This window comes from Petromyzon marinus, chromosome 33, assembly GCF_048934315.1.
Source record: "Petromyzon marinus isolate PM22_M1 ecotype Great Lakes invasive population chromosome 33, UKy_Petmar_22M1.pri1.0, whole genome shotgun sequence".
Taxonomy (NCBI): Eukaryota; Metazoa; Chordata; class Hyperoartia; order Petromyzontiformes; family Petromyzontidae; genus Petromyzon; species Petromyzon marinus.
In genome coordinates, this window is record NC_133699.1 from 65,258 (window position 1) to 81,846 (window position 16,589).

Sequence of the window (16,589 nt, forward strand, 5' to 3'; positions counted from 1 at the left end):
TCCGGCACACATTCTTGAAAACAGAACATTCTTCCTGGGTAGAATTTCAATCCGGTGAAATGCCCAACTGCCCTGTGTTTATTTTACTTACATTTTGTTCGCTCCCCAAAACATTTCTCAAACTGCGCTCTGGACAGGAGAGAAGCAATGTCCACACGGCAGGGCAAGCTGGCTCGACATTTTTTTCCTGACTTTTTGTGGCCTCAAGCCAAGCAACACCAAAGGGGGCCGGTGCTTGAAGTTGCCTTTGAAAGCCTTTGACATAGCCCCAGGCATCACAAACCACAGGCTCCATGTGTTCTCTAGCAGGTGCGGGATAGCGAGTCTATCCCTTTCATCATCATCTATTACTGAATATTGTGCCTCAGTATAAATTCCATCGCAATTAAGTGCAACTGAACAGAGAGCGCTGCAACAAGGGTAAGTAGCTTACGTGAACTTAGAATCACAACAAGTTTCAGAGGCAACTGAGAAAGTCGTATCGACTGGTGTCGCGTCGGCCACAGCACGCCATACCGGTCCTGAGGTGGCCTCGCCCGGTTGGCCATGCCGTCGCCGGTGTAGTACCGATATCCTTGGCTCAGCTCGGATGCCGTCACCCAAAGCGGAGAGCTCTCCGCAGCCAAACCCGGTCTGCAAAACGACAATAAGATGCAGCTTTGAGCTCGTGTGTGGTATATTATAATCATAATTATAATTATTGTTACTATATGCTTGCGTTTGTGCACAATTGTGTTTGTTTGTACAGTGAGATATATCTCAGTTTATGTGTGCAAAAAGAGGGAGAGTTAGGTCTCTATATGGAGCCGATGGCCCGGGGATGTGTCATCATCAGTTGATTTTAGTAAAATGAATTGGGAAGTAGAAAAAGGGCAAGAGTGAAGCAGAGACTGCAGTGGCGAGTCGAGCTACGGGACACGATACGCAACCCGTTTTGTTCTCTTCCGTCTCTGCTGCTGCTGCTGCTTTGTTGTTGTTAGACGGTGTATGTCCCATAATTACAGGGAAGTCATAAAGTTCTTCCCTACTTTTTGTACTTATTAGTTTGGAAACATATTTTATGTTCACATATAACCAAGTAATCTTGGATGCATCTGATCGCGTCAGAATTTGGAAAATCCTAGCTGGTTTGAGCCTGGATAGCGCTTGGATGGGTCACCAACAAGCACAACACACGTGTTGCATTCCTATGTGGGCTCACTCAGCTGTCAGCAAACCTTTTCTGGACCAGAAAACAAATGGAACTGATGCCAGGCAACCAGAAAGCTGGAAATATAAAGCTGGGAATATTTGGGTTACTCGTTCTGTGTATGGAAATCAGGAGAGTAAAGCAAACGTTTGTCAACATGAAGGCTTCATTGAACAGATGGCGTAATAATCCACAGTCTTAGCAGGCATTAGACACAAGTCCGGGTTATTTTGATCTTGGGAGTTTGTGTAATGATGCCCAAACGTATCTGTGAGCGTGGCAGAGGTGATGCACGCTGAGGGAAGGGTGGGTGCAGTTAGCAGAAAGCTAAACTTTTTAAAAACATACACAGCACACGGTGTCAAAAAATTAAATAAGCATAGATTTAAAAGCAAAAAATGTTTCGTGCTGAGCACAGTCGCAAGTTGGAGAAGTCGCCATGAGTGTTTACAGAGCCAACAAAGCGCTGTTTGAACAGAAATTGGTGATAGGAATGTAGGAGGGCTTCCAGTGGTTACTGATGCTGCGTTCGTTCTAACGAAACGCTTACAGCCAGGCCGCTCGGCCGGCCAGTCCATGGTCTCATGTTATAAACTAGGTAAGGCCCACTGAGCTATATAGCTCTTTTTCAGAAGGGACTTGGCCACAAATGATATCTCAACCAAGTGTCTTATCATATGGAGTTTTATTGCAGCCAAATACTCTAAACGCATGGCGATTCTAAATTTGGAGGGAAAAAGCAGAAGACTCGGAGAAAATTGCACGTGATCAAGGGGTCTGAATCAAACCCACGACCTCCTGCATACCAGGGGAGGGAGATAACATCTTGCCACTGTGGCGACCACAACTGAGCACGTGGGCTCGGCCTGGGTTCTCAGGTTATCACCTCTGAGGTATAAAATAACTAAGACGTATCATGGTAAGTAAATTATCTAAGAATAGCAGAAGAAAGAAGAACTACACGTAAATGCATTGTTTTGAGTGGTGGCATACCATGTTTCATTACACAACTGATAAAAACCGGGGCTTTTAGCATCCTGGGAAGACGTACAGTTCGCCCAGGATGATTACCGCTAAACAGAGTACGTCCTGAAAAAACTAAGACAGGCGACGGGCAACCCGACCGGGCTTCCACAGCAGCCTCACCCAGCCACGTGAGCTGTAGCTAGATCGCGTAACCCGGTTAGTGGCCTCACTTTGACCGTTCTCAGCCGGGCTGGCCCTTAGAACCAGTGGTGATGACATCACGTGGTCCACGTGGTGAGAGATGCGCGATATCAATGGCGTTTGTCGTATAGGTCGAGCGTGGAGCCGTTTTTTTATATAAAAGAGTACAGACACAGCACATCGGGGCTGGGTTATCGAAAGGTAACCAAAGCATATGTTAAAACGAAACAATGTAGATAAAATATTATCCACAGGGAAGGGAGGCAGAAAAGGGACAACGGTGGGGGGGGGGGGCAAACCCAAGGAAAAGTGCTCAAGCGCAGCTAATAACTATTGTAGTAGAATCACAGCATGTGGGAGATGCAGAGAGAGAGGGAGGTGAGGGCGTGACGATTCTACAAAAAGGTGATCCTGAAATCTGTCTTATCTCTCAAGGGTTATTTTCTTTATCAGGCATAAGGCGGGAAGTTGCGGAGTAGTGAAAGTGATATTATTATCTACATTAACGGTAAACCTGGGATTGATTCATGGCACCTTAGTAGTACATGGCATCTGAACCTGCCCTAGGAATCCTCGAGGGCAATTCACGACTCCGAACACCTGCACACAAGCTAGTTGTAACTACTCCATCTATTCACAAAATCGGGGCAGCTCCCAGTATTGGAAATCTATGGATGAGCAACTGATTGGCCGTGTTGATGACATGACAAAAATTCGGCAAACCCTTTGCTCTGAAAAGAACAGTTATTGATCACAAAAAGAAACAAATAATCAAAAGTGCGATTGGACATGATGGCCACGTAATTGTCCAAGAGCATTTTGGGCGTTGATGTCGCTAATAGAGCCAAGCTATTCATCAAAAATGTTGAGCGGTGGCAGGTTATGTTGACACTGAGAAAAGGCAACCAATCACGCAGACCTGTACTGAGTGCCACTGTTGGTAGGCCACTAGTGATTGGCTAGGCGGTTGTTAAATTGTGATATATGGAGGGCAACAGTGGCTGTGAGGATATATCTCGTTGCCAGACAGTCAATACTGCCCTCAAGGACAAACACAGTTCGGGTCGTGGCCTGACCCCATTAATGTTAACCTCCACCGGAGATTACCACAAATCAAATGAAGCACATGCCTCCTACTTTACCATAAATCCATTACAGCCGCCCCCCTACCCCACCCTGCTCAATATGATGTGTTGATCGCTATTATTCTCATTAAAGCACTGTGCACAATTTTACCTCCTGGCAGTTTGGCTTGGGGAGACAGCTTCTGGGCGCAGAAAGGAGACATTAACCCTCGCAGTTGCGCATAAAGGGACAACTTAGTCATTGTGGGCAAGTGCAAATGAAAACAACAAATAGATTGCACAGGCCGTGGTGTACAAGCACAAACCATGCAGGTATAGCCTTCCAGGTTAGGCCCGCAGCTTGTGCCACACACGTTAAATTACACAACGTTAAGTTACAATATGGTAAAAATGTGTGCAATCTTGTTTTTAATACATAATTTCTCCTACTCCTGAATGGAACATCAGTGCATGAAACACTGATGGGGCATTAAACACTAGAGGAAATTTTAGGGCAACTGTCATTGGTACAGCAATTGCATATACTGTCGTGAATATTCCAGAGAAACGAGGACTATTTGCAAATATCCCAAAAAAAATTAACTCCAAGAGCTACCCGTCTCATTCGGTACTGCAAATTAAATACTTCCAAAGTCAAACTTATGTTTGAAAGAGTTGCATAATCCATGCATATACACGTTATGTATGAACCTGTTTGTTTTGTTTTGTACTGTGCTGTTTGTATTGCTAGTCTCCTCTGTTCTCACGTTTTTTACGTGTTGTTCATCCCATTTAACTAAAGAAGCATTGCTTTTTCAATTACATACGAGTTGCATTCATTGAAAATAATGAATTCTTACACACAGTATTTGATGCATGTATATATATCTCTCTCACAAGTGTAAGAAGTGATTTTAATACGATACAAAATAATGTGGCAACCATTGCCGGTGAGGCTTTTCAGCAAATTATTTCCATAGAATCAGTTTAACGACACATCCCAATCCAAAGTGGCTCACTACAGAGTCTATTTTACCAGGTAAGGCCCACTGAGCTATGTTGCTCTTTTTCAGAAGTGACCTGCCAACAAATGAAGCTCAAATAAGTGGCTTATCATATGGTAATATATAGCAGCCAAAAACTCTAAACACACACATTGATTCTAAATGTGGAATAAAAAGCAGAGGACCCGGAGAAAATTCACACGGCCACGGGGAGAGAGACATGAAAACTCCAAATATACAGGCATCGGGGTCCGGATCGAACCTACGACCTCCTGTATACCAGCGGAGGTAGTTTACATCTCGCGACTGCGAGTCATCCTGTAACGCTCACCCTTTCATGGCGAACGTCCGGATGTCGGCCCCGCTCGGTGTCAGCACCGCCATTCCAGGCTGCTGCTGCTGCAGGGCCTGAGGCCGGGCCACGCCAGAGGTGGAGATGGGACCTCTGGCCCTGAGGCCTACGGCCGCCCCCGCACCACCCCCCGAGGTGGACGGCCCCCCTCCGTCCACGCGCATCCAAGGCTTGGCCCCCCGATAGGGGGGCCGGTAGTCCAGGGCGGAGGCGGCGGTGGCAGTAGTGGCGGAGTCCGCGTTGGTCTTGTACTCCATCGGGAGTGGTCGGTGCTGCTCGGATTGGGCCCTGCAAGGCAAGTCATCGATTCAGATTACTAGTTCGCTTTTTCATTTGGTCAAGCAGTGTTAATGATGAGACTGTAATTCTGTTATTAGATACGGTAGTTAAGTAAAGAAAAATAGACAACTTTTATTAAAAATAGACAACTTTATAAAAAACTGGGTAAGAGCCCAATGAAACAAAGAATACTTGGATCAAAAAAACCCTGTTATGGTTTTGCCTATCCTGTACAACAAATAGAGTTTGATAATATTGTAAGGCAAATTACATTGTATCACTGAAGTTACAAAAGCAGTTACTGAGTTTATAACCTGCGCAACCCTGTACTCGATTTGCGAAACAGAAGTTCAAGGACTCATACAAAGTTCTAACCAACAGCGGAACAAGCAGCAGAGGGAACGCGTATAGAAGGTTAACTGCCACTTCTTTGACAATTAAACTCTTTTAAAGAATCGCTCCTTAAGAACGTGAAAAGTAATCAAATGCCAAGAGGATGGCCGCTCCAGTCTCTGCGCCAATTAAAGAAAAGCACAAAGAGGCAGCCTGGTCACGCATTGCCGAAGGACTCGACCACACGGCCCCATTGTCTACAGTGCTTTTATGCCCTGCAGCAACGGTGAAACTCAACACGACAAATAACACCAGCACATTACCGCCGGCTTAATTGAGACAAAGCAGCTGCGTAAGCGCTTTACGTTTATTGACTTTCAGACAAACGCACACCGCGGAAAAAAAAGTGGAGACGCGTTCGTGAGGAAAGGCGGCAAAATGAATGATGAACGTGCACGAATAGCAAATTTATAATTGTGAATGAGGACGCGGGTTGGCAGAGCGCCTCGCCACGTGGACTTTTCGCGAGGAACTTGCGCACACACGTGCATGCCCTCCAGACGCAACCGCCGCTGCCAAACACGACCGGTTTAGCCACAACTGTTGGATTCGATCTCTCCTGCCCAATTGCTGCTTGAAATATCGGCGCGAGCAGACACAAAGGGTGGCACAGCAAGGTGAGGAGTGTAGAAGGGTCGTGGCGATGAGGGTTTGAAAAAAAATCGCTTGTGATCATGGTGACGGTGAGAACGTTTTTCTGAGCATTGTGGGGTTTGCGCGCTGGCCCAAGCAGCCTTCAGAATAGTGTTGATGACAATGAGGGAAGCTGCAAGGCCTGAAATATAAGCATGGCCTTACAAAACAACCAAACTTTTTTGGTGGCATGCAGTAAATGTAAACTATTTGATCGACAGGTTCAAGGGCAAAGAGGCATTTTAAGAAAATGTGGGTGTCCAGGCAACATTTTTCTTATGAACTTTGGGACCTTCATCAAGTACCTCATGGGCTTTGACCATGGTAGCATGTGTCCAATGTTACCTGACATCACTTTTCTTTTACAATGTAATATGATAACATAATTAACACACTATATAATATATCACAATCATCATAAGTGGTTTTCAGTAAGACCACAATTAGTTTTGCCTTTGGTCCAATACACATGTCGTTACTTTTATTGAACAGAGCAACTGTCACAAAACTATTGCTAGGCCACCACACCGTTTCACCATTTCTAGCAACAGTGTGATAAAGGAATGGCTCCATCAGCCGGCTGACTATAGATCACAATGACATCATATCCGGCTCGATGGTTTGCCGCCAGTCACCCTTTCAGAAAGAAAGCGATTGCACAGGAAGCGACATCACATGAAGTGAGGCCACAGGAAACACCATCACGGGAAGTGGCAAGGCAAAGTGACATCTTATCGCTATGTTATCGCCTAATGCTTCTCTTGGCTTAAACATGCGCTGCAGGTGACAATCACTGCAATATTGGTAAATCCAGCCGGGCCGGGCAAGATCACCAATCTGGACAAACCTGGCTGAAGTTAAGTCCTGGTGGCAACCCGAGTGAAGAGTTACACGCCATGTGCGGCTAGGCTGTATAGGAAGACGGCACGCGGGTGGGATGCTGCAGGGGTGGGACAGCGTCCCGAAGGCCCACCCACCTGCGTGGCTTCCCATCCTCCAGGGGCGGAACCACCACCACCTTGACGGTGACGGATGTACGCAGGAGGTCAATCATCTGCTCGTGGCTCAGCGTGGCCATGGCGACGGTGCAGATCTCCACGAGGCGGCTGCCCTGCCGCAGGCCAGCCTGCCACGCAAAGCCGTAGGATTCCACCTCGGCAACGACGCCCTCTGCGTTCACGTGGAAGCCCAGCTGGCCCAGGCCATTGCGCCGCAGCGTGAGCTCCTCCGTCTCGCACCCGTTCGTCGTGCGCTGCCGAGGGAGTTAACGAAGCGGAAGTCGACGTTAAAAAACAACCCCCGCCGTTACAAAGGCCCCAACCGTACACGCGGGTACGCTACTCCAGCGTCCGTGCATGTCGGGTAGTGGGCCATGTGTTGAAGCGCTGCCAATCACTCTCGTACAGGGCTCTTCTCAGCGCAACAGCTGTGCATTTGGAGAACGTACAAAGGTGAAGGTGCAGCTCTGTATTATTCTGTTGCCCAATTTGTTACTGCGTACTTGTGCCAACTGTACCGACTTCAGCAGTGTTCTGACAATTTTCTAAACTTTTCTACTGCATACCAGGCAACTGGCTGAATAGACTTCGATGGCAAGTGAGTGCAACAATTCTGAACGTGTGATCGTGAAATATTGCCGGGCAGCATTTGCAATGTTTACCAGGGCTCATGGACACATTTGGAGACCTGCTTTTCCAGGATAGGATGTCATTTATATTTTGCTGGCTTTCAAACAGATTCCTGCCACATATGCTAAAAGCCATCCAGGTTGATTTAAAGCATGTTAATTCATCGGTGCAACTAGAAGCAATGTACTCTTTGGTTATTTCAGTAGCAATTTACTTTATCTTGCCAATTACCGAGGAATACCCATGTATCCATTGTAAAACACTGCATCATTGGGCTTTCAGTGGGTTCGCAAACTCATTGAATAGCAGTTACTGCAGCGCGACACAACTTTAACCAATCTCGCGCCTTGTTGACAGCTTTAGCCAAGGCCTGAACATTAGCGGTATCGCTGTTACGTTGTCTTAGTTTGTCAAAGTGCAGCCAGGCCGCCAGATGGAGGGAGCTAAAAAAAAACCTTTTCCGCGAGGCTGGCTAGACGATGGGGATGTTTGTCCCACGTCTAAAAAGACTTGTGCAGTGCATTCTCAATTCAGTTAATCTAACCTGGCTGCTGCTGCGAGACATGGCCACGTGTGTGGGCATTGGTGGTGGGGATGGATTGAGACAGGTTTCTTCTGCCTCTAGCCCATCATCTGCCATGATTAATCCACTACTGAATGCAGGCCTCCTCATGTTCTCGCCCCACACCTCCAATTAGCGCGGTTGGCTACAGACAGTGCGAAATAAGTTCAACATACATATTTCACGATCCTGTGATGAACAATCAGCTTGGCACTTGGGCACGAGATGAGTTTATCGCTCCATCTCTGAGGTGGACTTCCTTGCGGATGGCATTCCATTATATGGCTATTTCCCCAGTGCTGACGTTACCATACCACACCAGGTACTTATAGATTAGGCTCAGCCAAACTAGGGGAGGCCAAGAACAGGTTCTGATATCACTTGGCACAGATAACAGTCATGACCAGGAATCTAACAGAGGCTGCGTGTGTTTGTAGTGCAGTGCGCGAACCACTGCGCCACCGCTCGCCACAACTGCACACGCACGGAAGTTGTAAATTGTCAATTAGTAATTATCCTTGCATGGAAATTCTACTGGATACATGTCACCCAGTGACGTGGAGGTGAGGTTGGTGGTTCACAAAGAGATTAAGCATGGGTCACCTGCAGTGTAATGAGGTGCCTGTGGGTGACAGTAAAGAAAGTAGGTTACTCAAGGCGACCTCTGAGTAATTTGAGTGTATCCCCTTCATACACCTGGGTGTCACTGGGTATTCTGGTTTCCATACGCATGCAATAACTGAAAAAAAGAATATCCAAACATATCACAGCAGGACTCTCTTAAAAAGAAGTCTCCGCGAGGCCTTAATGAGTAACAAAGAAAATATTAGTCCTATATGCAAACTAAGATAAAGTGGGTCGCAAGCTAATTGGCTAAATCCCTTGAGTTGATTAAGTGGAGGCCCAGGTCAGGTGCAGATAACAGTTTCTGTGAATAGCAGCCAGGAATTGAGGTTGGTGGACCACACAGGTCGCTGGCATCAGAACGCAGCGTACTTTACCGACCACTACACAGCAACAAAGACAAAGAAAAAGATATTGCTTGGACAGACTGTTGGGGCAAGTGCTGTTAAGCGAGCACCTATAAAGGCGGGAACGGCACACGAGGGGGTGGGTGGCCAGCACCAAGCCCGGCTGCCTTTGTCTCCTCAGTGGCAATGTTTTTACACTCTGCACCAGGTACTCACTTGAGGCTGAGTCGACCTAGCGGAGGCCAAGGACCGTTTAAAATAATCGTAACTGGTGTTGGCCATGAGCAGGAATCGACCTTAGATAGTTGGGTTCGGTACGCAGCGCGCTAACCGCTACACTACCACTCCCCATATAGTGGAATAGTGCACACATGTACGCACGCGCAGTCCAAACATTGTTAAAACCAGAGTGCAAGCAGGTATCAAGCTGAAAACAATTTCCTTTGCATCCAAAATATCCAATTATGTCAATCGTTGGTCATAGGCGCATCTGGATACGCACCGCGTATATCCCTGCAAGAGTCCTTTTGCAGAAAAGAGACCAATGACCCAGTAAACGTGCAGGAGAACAGAGACGGCAGCGGCAGACACATTTTCCTGGAGGCTAAATCCTTCTCGCTAATTCAATTCGGTCCTGCCCTCTACATGACCTCCAGTTTGGTCAAGGCAAAGCGGGGCCTTTTTGCAACAGATGTCTGAAAACCTACTTCACCATCAAATAATTGAGGCTGAGCATTATAGACATGTTTGCGTAGGATTAAAACGTTCAGTGCCAAGGGTAGTGGAGATGAAGTGTGACAGAACAGGAGGATTTGGTGTAGATGTCCAAACATACACGGGCTTGAGTGCAACATAACAAAGACACAGATCTCCTTTGTAGCCTTAACAGACTGGTAGGGCGCATGCCGTTAGCAAGCAGCTATCAAGGTTAGCACAGGACGCGAGGGGGTGGTGTGGCCAGCACCATGCTCGGTCACCTTTGTCCTCCCAGTGGGGATGTTTACATACAGCACAAGGTACTTATTTAAGGCCGAGTCGATCGAGAGGAGGCCCAGAATCGGTTCAGATGATAAAAGAATACAAATCAATGCCGCTCAAGATAAAACGACCATCGCCATAACAAGTATGATGATGCTGAATCACCGTCACTACAATGACAAACAAACCAAAGCTCCCAGCAGCGCCATCACCGAACCACGCGGGACGCCACGACGCACCTGCAGCCGCAGTGTGATGTCACGGACATCTTCGGGCTCGGCTCGGCTCACCAGCACGCACTCCCCGCGCCCATAGAACAGCTTTACGCTGCTCGCGCCACTCGTCCACCCCAGCACGTCCCTGCCGGGCACGTGGAACACGACGGTGCGCACGGCGCGGTCGATCAGCGCCGCCCGCGCCCCCGACACCGCTAGCCAGCAGTCGAGCTCGCAGGCGCGAGCCAGGTCCTGCGCCACCACAGGCCAGGCGAGCGCCCCGGGCGCCTCGGCGATCTCGGCACCGGGCCGCCCCGCCGTCTTCTCGCGCCGCTTGCCGCCGAGCGAGATGAGAGCGCCGAGTTTGGTGGAGGCGGAAGCGTCGGCGAGGGCGGCGCCCGTCGCGTGGTGCTCGGCCAGCTCGCGCAGGTACTCGAGCCGCGTGCGCGTCGCCATTGCCAGGAACTTGTCGGCCTTGAAGGCGGCGTTCTCGCCGTTGATCGCCTTGCTCAGCAGGAACTCGCGGAATGCCGGCGACTTGGGGAATCGCGCACGGTTGGGGAACGGCGGCCCAAACGACGGCACGTCCTTTGAGCGCGCCACCGACACGCTGGGCACACCGACGCCAATGGGGGAAAGGGGGAGAAGGGGACGGAGGAGGAGGGGTGGGGAAAACAGGCGGTGGCGTTTGGCAGTGAGAAAATGTATAAGTGGGGCACTGTCAGGTGTGCGGACGTTTTTCTGGCTTGCAAATTCGTCGAACTGTCATGATTCGAGGACGCGATTCCTAATGCAGACTCGATTATTTTTTGGGAGAATTTTGGAAAATGCACAAGCTCTTGTGGCCGTGAAGTTCACGTAAAGGGAACCCACAGGCTGGACAAGGCCTGGGACTTCAATTCATACGGCTCACGACCACATGATACCTCCCACTTCGATTTTATATTTATCTGTCCCTGCACGCATCTTAGCCGCAATAATTGGGTATTCGAGGGGAATATTTTTGATCCAGCTGCACTCTTTATAATGTAGCACGTTCATTCACTTCTGCCACTGCTCGGGCCACTTGGATTGACAGAGGCGACATGAGCTGTGTGTGTTCACGTGTGCCCAAGGTCCTATTAGGCCGCAAGTAAGGAAAATATCATCCCATCCTCTATGTAAAAGAAAGGCAGAGAACATACAGGATTACCAAGATAACATTATTAAGCGTGCAATTCGATGCGTGCATTGTGAGCATAAAAATTAATTTGAATGCATCGTCACGTGACTATCTGCAGTACTGATGGTTTCCGCACTGGCATGCACGTCAGTAATCCGGCACTTTGGAGGCAGGGTTAGTGGATCCTGCAGAGATCCACAAATGCGATTATTTAATAATTATCAAATAGCCCAGCTCTGAAACAAACCTTTAAAGAGTGAATATTTCTTGTTTCAGGTGTTGTCAATGAACCCTGCCCACTCACAGGCTGGTGTTATGTTCACCTCATGCCACAGAGGGACAGCTCGAGACGCACTGCATGGGAGGCGTGGTATAAGGGTTAACTGATGACGACGACGATGATGATGGTTATGATGATGATGGTGTCATGAGTACTCAAACGCGTGCTCTCTAGGCTGACCTGTAAGAAACGTTGTCTGTGCAGGGGTCCTGCACGCGCACCACGATGAACACGTGCTGGTACTGTGAGCGGATGTGGCGCGGAGTGAATGGCAGTGCACCTGGCTCCTGGAAAACGATGGTAACGATGTCGTTGCCAATGTGTCGCTTGCGCAGCAGCTGAGGACCAGAGACAGTATGAGGGAGAGAGACGGAACAACACGATGATGGTAAAACACGAGAGGTTTGAATTTGGGCAAACACCCCATGGTTAAGCAGGATTTTTGCATGTAGCAGAGATGATCGTCTTCCAATGCCCTGCTCACCAACGACTGCACAAAAATAATTTATGTTCACCTTCGTGTTGAAGAAATCATTCGTATGTCTCGTGACATTTGTTTTTGCTCCAATTTCTATTTGCTTCATAGCTGTAGTTTTATTTTTTGTCTTTGTAATTTTAGTGCTCCAGGTCACTCTTGCAAATGAGACTTATCTTGGTCTCTAGACTTCTCACCTGGCTAAACAAAATATACTTCACATGATATTAATTTACTATTCAATTATTTGGCTAAATTCTATCTCTGAGTATTAAAACTATCAGTCTATTTAATATGTAACAAACACTCTTCGCAGGACATGTAAAAAGTGCAACCCTAGTGCGGATAAAGAGTCTCGGTAAACTGACCTCAGAAGTAGTTCTATGATGTAATTTTCTACGGCACAGGGAGATGCCCTGCTCGCTGCAGAGTTCCATAACATTTACTCGTCACTGACACCAAAAAAAACCACATGTGTATAACTGTGGAAAAAGCTAAAATCTAAAATTAAATAATAAAATAATATGTGAGGGTAGAAAAGGTTAAAACAACAACAATAATATTCTTGGTTCTTTCGGTAAAGTCACGTAGAAGGGAAACAATAAAAATATAAAACAATAAAAATTATCACGACGTTTCGACTGCAATACAAGCAATCATCATCAGGTGTGAAAACCACAACAAGAGAGGTTCTTTGCAAGCCATCTGGCTACCATGAGAGATTCGTTCATGAGGCTATCCACATATACAAGCACTGAGGCAATTTCAACCGAGAAGATGAATTATGGCTTAGCAATCATTGGAAGGATTTGATAAACCATTTCGGGTCTTAATTGATTGATCACGCTTAAGGTGGCTTTCAGACCGCATCCATTATTTTTCGTCTCCCCCCTCCTCTTTTCCGAACATAGATGGACTCGTCCATCTGAACAAACTGTAAAATCACTCTCCGTGGTGCTAACGTTAAAAATAACCGCCACTTTTTTCAAATTTTCTTTTTGTGGTTTTCACACCTGATGATGATTGCTTGTGTTGCAGTCGAAACGTCGTGAGAATTGTATTGTTTTATATTTTTATTATTTTATTGTTACCCTTCTACGTGACTTTACTGAAAGAACCAAGAATATGAATCCCTGCAGTCATGAAAGTTTTAAATCAAAACAACAACAATAATAATAGACATGGAATCACATTGGATACTAGATACTTAAGGATAATTACAATCTCAAACTACCCATGAACAAAAAAACAATACTAAAAGAATGCACATTGACCAAATTAAAAGTTTTCGCATGGCCACCAACCACAGAACGTTCAAGCAAACAAGGATTCATCTTTAAGGCCAAGAAGTTGTCACAACCGACACAGTTTATGCCAATGCGCCTCACTTCACTTCCGTCCGCCAGACCTTGGGAGATTTTGCAAAGTTGACTGCCAGCTCATCCGACTGTGGTTCACCAATTGGTTTTGGGACTTTCCCCAACCTCTGGGCGCCACTCAAATGAGCACGGTTGGCGACATAAGGAGCGAAAGAAGTTCAACATACGTGCATAAAATGTATGTCTCGGTCAATAGCCCCAACCAATCACATTGTTAATTTCAGAACCTCCAAATCGTGTACCCTAACCATGGCAAAACATTCTTCACATACAGAGTACGTTTTTATATTTCAATGGCAGAAAATTATGTTCTGGTTGTTTTGGTTAAGTCCAATGTTAAGAGCTGTAAGTAAGACAGGTGTCAGCCCTGGCGCAAACACTCATCTCTTAATGCACCAGTCTCTCTTAACACTGTGTACTTGTATTCTTGGTTCTTTCGGTAAAGTCACATAGAAGGAAAACAATAAAATAATAACAATATAAAACAATACTTGGTTTCCATTTTAGCTCCTTTTCCCACCCTGGGGCAAGCTTCTGTCTAACCATTAACATTGCACATGACACATTGATCTACATAGTTGCCTTGCATGAAAGATAAACATTGCCATGATGCCTAAGAGGAAAAACTGAGGGTCAGATGGAATGACATGGTCGATTCTAGATTTGAAGCTTTCGTGACTGCAAGGATCCATACTCTTTGGTTCTATTCGTTAAAATTACGTAGGTAAATCTGAAAACAGTACTGGCTAGAGGGCTAAATTTTGCTGTCACCCCAAAACATATATCAGTAGATGATATCATCTCTCAGGTCGATGTAGCCCTCAAAGGCATAGGACACATCCAAGCAGACGTTGCGAGAGCTGAAATAGCCACTATTCTTAAGAATGCTAAGAAACCCATTAGCAACATCAGCAAAAATGAACGCTCTGAATTCGCAAATTTAAAAAACAGAAATGATATAGCCATCCTCTTAGCCGACAAAGGCAACGCTACTGTAATTATGGATGAAGATTCATACAACAAAATCCATAACCTGCTCAATGATGGAAGTTACTAAAAAATTAAAAATGACCCTACTAATAGCCTAACGATGAAAACCAATAAGAGCATCACAAGTTCGACCTCCCTAATCGAACCAACTGAACGTCCCTCCCTAAAACCTTCTGCTGCAAGACCCCCTAGATTCTATGGTCTTCCCAAGATTCGTAAAGAAGGCACCCCACTATGACCCATCGTATCCACGATCAACTCCCCTACCTACAGCCTAGCCCGTTTTCTGTCAGATACCTTGCTGCCTTTCACTGGCAAGACTACCTCAGCAGTACTTAACTCAGCCCAATTGGTCTCTATGTTCAAAGACGTTGTACTGTCCCCTGACGATATCCTTGTCAGCTTCGATGTGGTCTCTCTGTTCACCAAGGTCCCAGTACCTGATACCATTGAAATAATTGAAAATTTGGTCCAACATGGACTAGAGCCCGATACACCTGCGCTGGTTAGGCACTGCCTCACCAATACCTATTTTACTTGGAATGGCACCTTCTACAAACAAAATGAGGGTACCCCATGGGTTCCCCCTTGTCACCAGTGATAGCCAATATTTTCATGGAGAAATTTGAATCAGACCCCATCCAGACTTCCACCCTCAGACCTTCCCTGTGGAAGATATATGTAGACGACACTTTCGTCATTTGGCCACATGGCCTCCCAGCTTTGAACCTTTTCCTAGACCACATCAATTCCAGACACCCCGCCATCAAATTCACCATGGAAGTGGAGAAAGATGGCAAGCTGCCATTCTTGGATGTTCTGTTTGAGAGGAGACCTGATGGCTCATTGCGACATTCTGTCTACAGGAAACCCACCCACACAGATTCCTACTTGAAACCTGATTCCCACCACCACCCGACTCAAAATAATTCTCTCATCAAAACGTTATACCACAGGGCTCATTGCATTTCGGACCAACACCACCTGACCAGTGAATTAAAACATGTACATCTGGCCCTCAAGAGGAACGGATACTCTGACCGTACCATCCGCCAAGCTGTTTCTCCCTCCATACAGAAACAACCACTTGATACTCCGATCAAAACCATCACACTACCATATATAGCAGGCGTTACTAAAAAGATTTCCAAAATTCAAACAAACACAAGGTCCTGGTCCGGTTCAATACAGTACACAAAATCCGTGACCTGATCCCATCCGTGAAGGATGTCATTCCTGACTTACAGTACCCCGGGGTTTACAAATTGAGCTGCACCTGTGGTGACTGCTATATCGGGGAGACGAAACGACATGTTTCTGACCGAATTCGCGAGCACAAATCAGATTTGAAACATGGCCGAACTAATTCTTCTGCCGTAGCTGATCACTGTTACAACGCTGTGGGTGATCACGATATAGTTTTCTCCGATACCAAGGTTCTCTGCAAACCCACGGGTTTTTATCAGAGATTTGTCCATGAGGCAATTAAGATTTACAAACACAGACACAATTTCAACCGAGATGGTTTCAAATTAAGCAATCATTTGAAAGATGTTCTAAATCAAACCAAACATTAAACTAATTTTCAATGGTACAGTATATTTTTTCAAGTAGTGGTATCCCAAACTTCCACAGCTGCTTATTTCCCTTCACACCAACATTATGTAAACTCCCCCCCTCCCGCACCTGGTCCATCATGTACCTCCTACGGACATCATGCTCATTTTTATGCTAATTCCTTTGTCAAGGCACTTTTGTTTCCTCCCACACAGCTTAAAGGACGCGAACTGGACGTGGCTTTTTTCACTCCAACGCTGTCCTCTGGACAGTCTGGTCCCTTCACCTGATGAAGGCCACTTGTGTTGTGG

General features: G+C 46.5%; 1 protein-coding gene across 8 annotated transcripts in view; it reads right to left on the reverse strand.

Moving 5' to 3' along the window:
- LOC116948260 (signal-induced proliferation-associated 1-like protein 2) overlaps positions 1-16,589 on the reverse strand; it is a 154,617-nt gene that overhangs the window by 39,997 nt on the left and 98,031 nt on the right. For all 8 annotated transcript variants that reach the window (XM_076071401.1, XM_076071404.1, XM_032964751.2 and 5 more), the window contains 5 exons: positions 12,058-12,215; positions 10,460-11,045; positions 7,059-7,333; positions 4,756-5,064; positions 517-633 (listed from right to left, as the gene is read on the reverse strand). In XM_076071401.1, the coding sequence (XP_075927516.1) occupies positions 517-633; positions 4,756-5,064; positions 7,059-7,333; positions 10,460-11,045; positions 12,058-12,215 (1,445 nt within the window). The remainder of the gene's footprint in view (positions 1-516; positions 634-4,755; positions 5,065-7,058; positions 7,334-10,459; positions 11,046-12,057; positions 12,216-16,589) is intronic.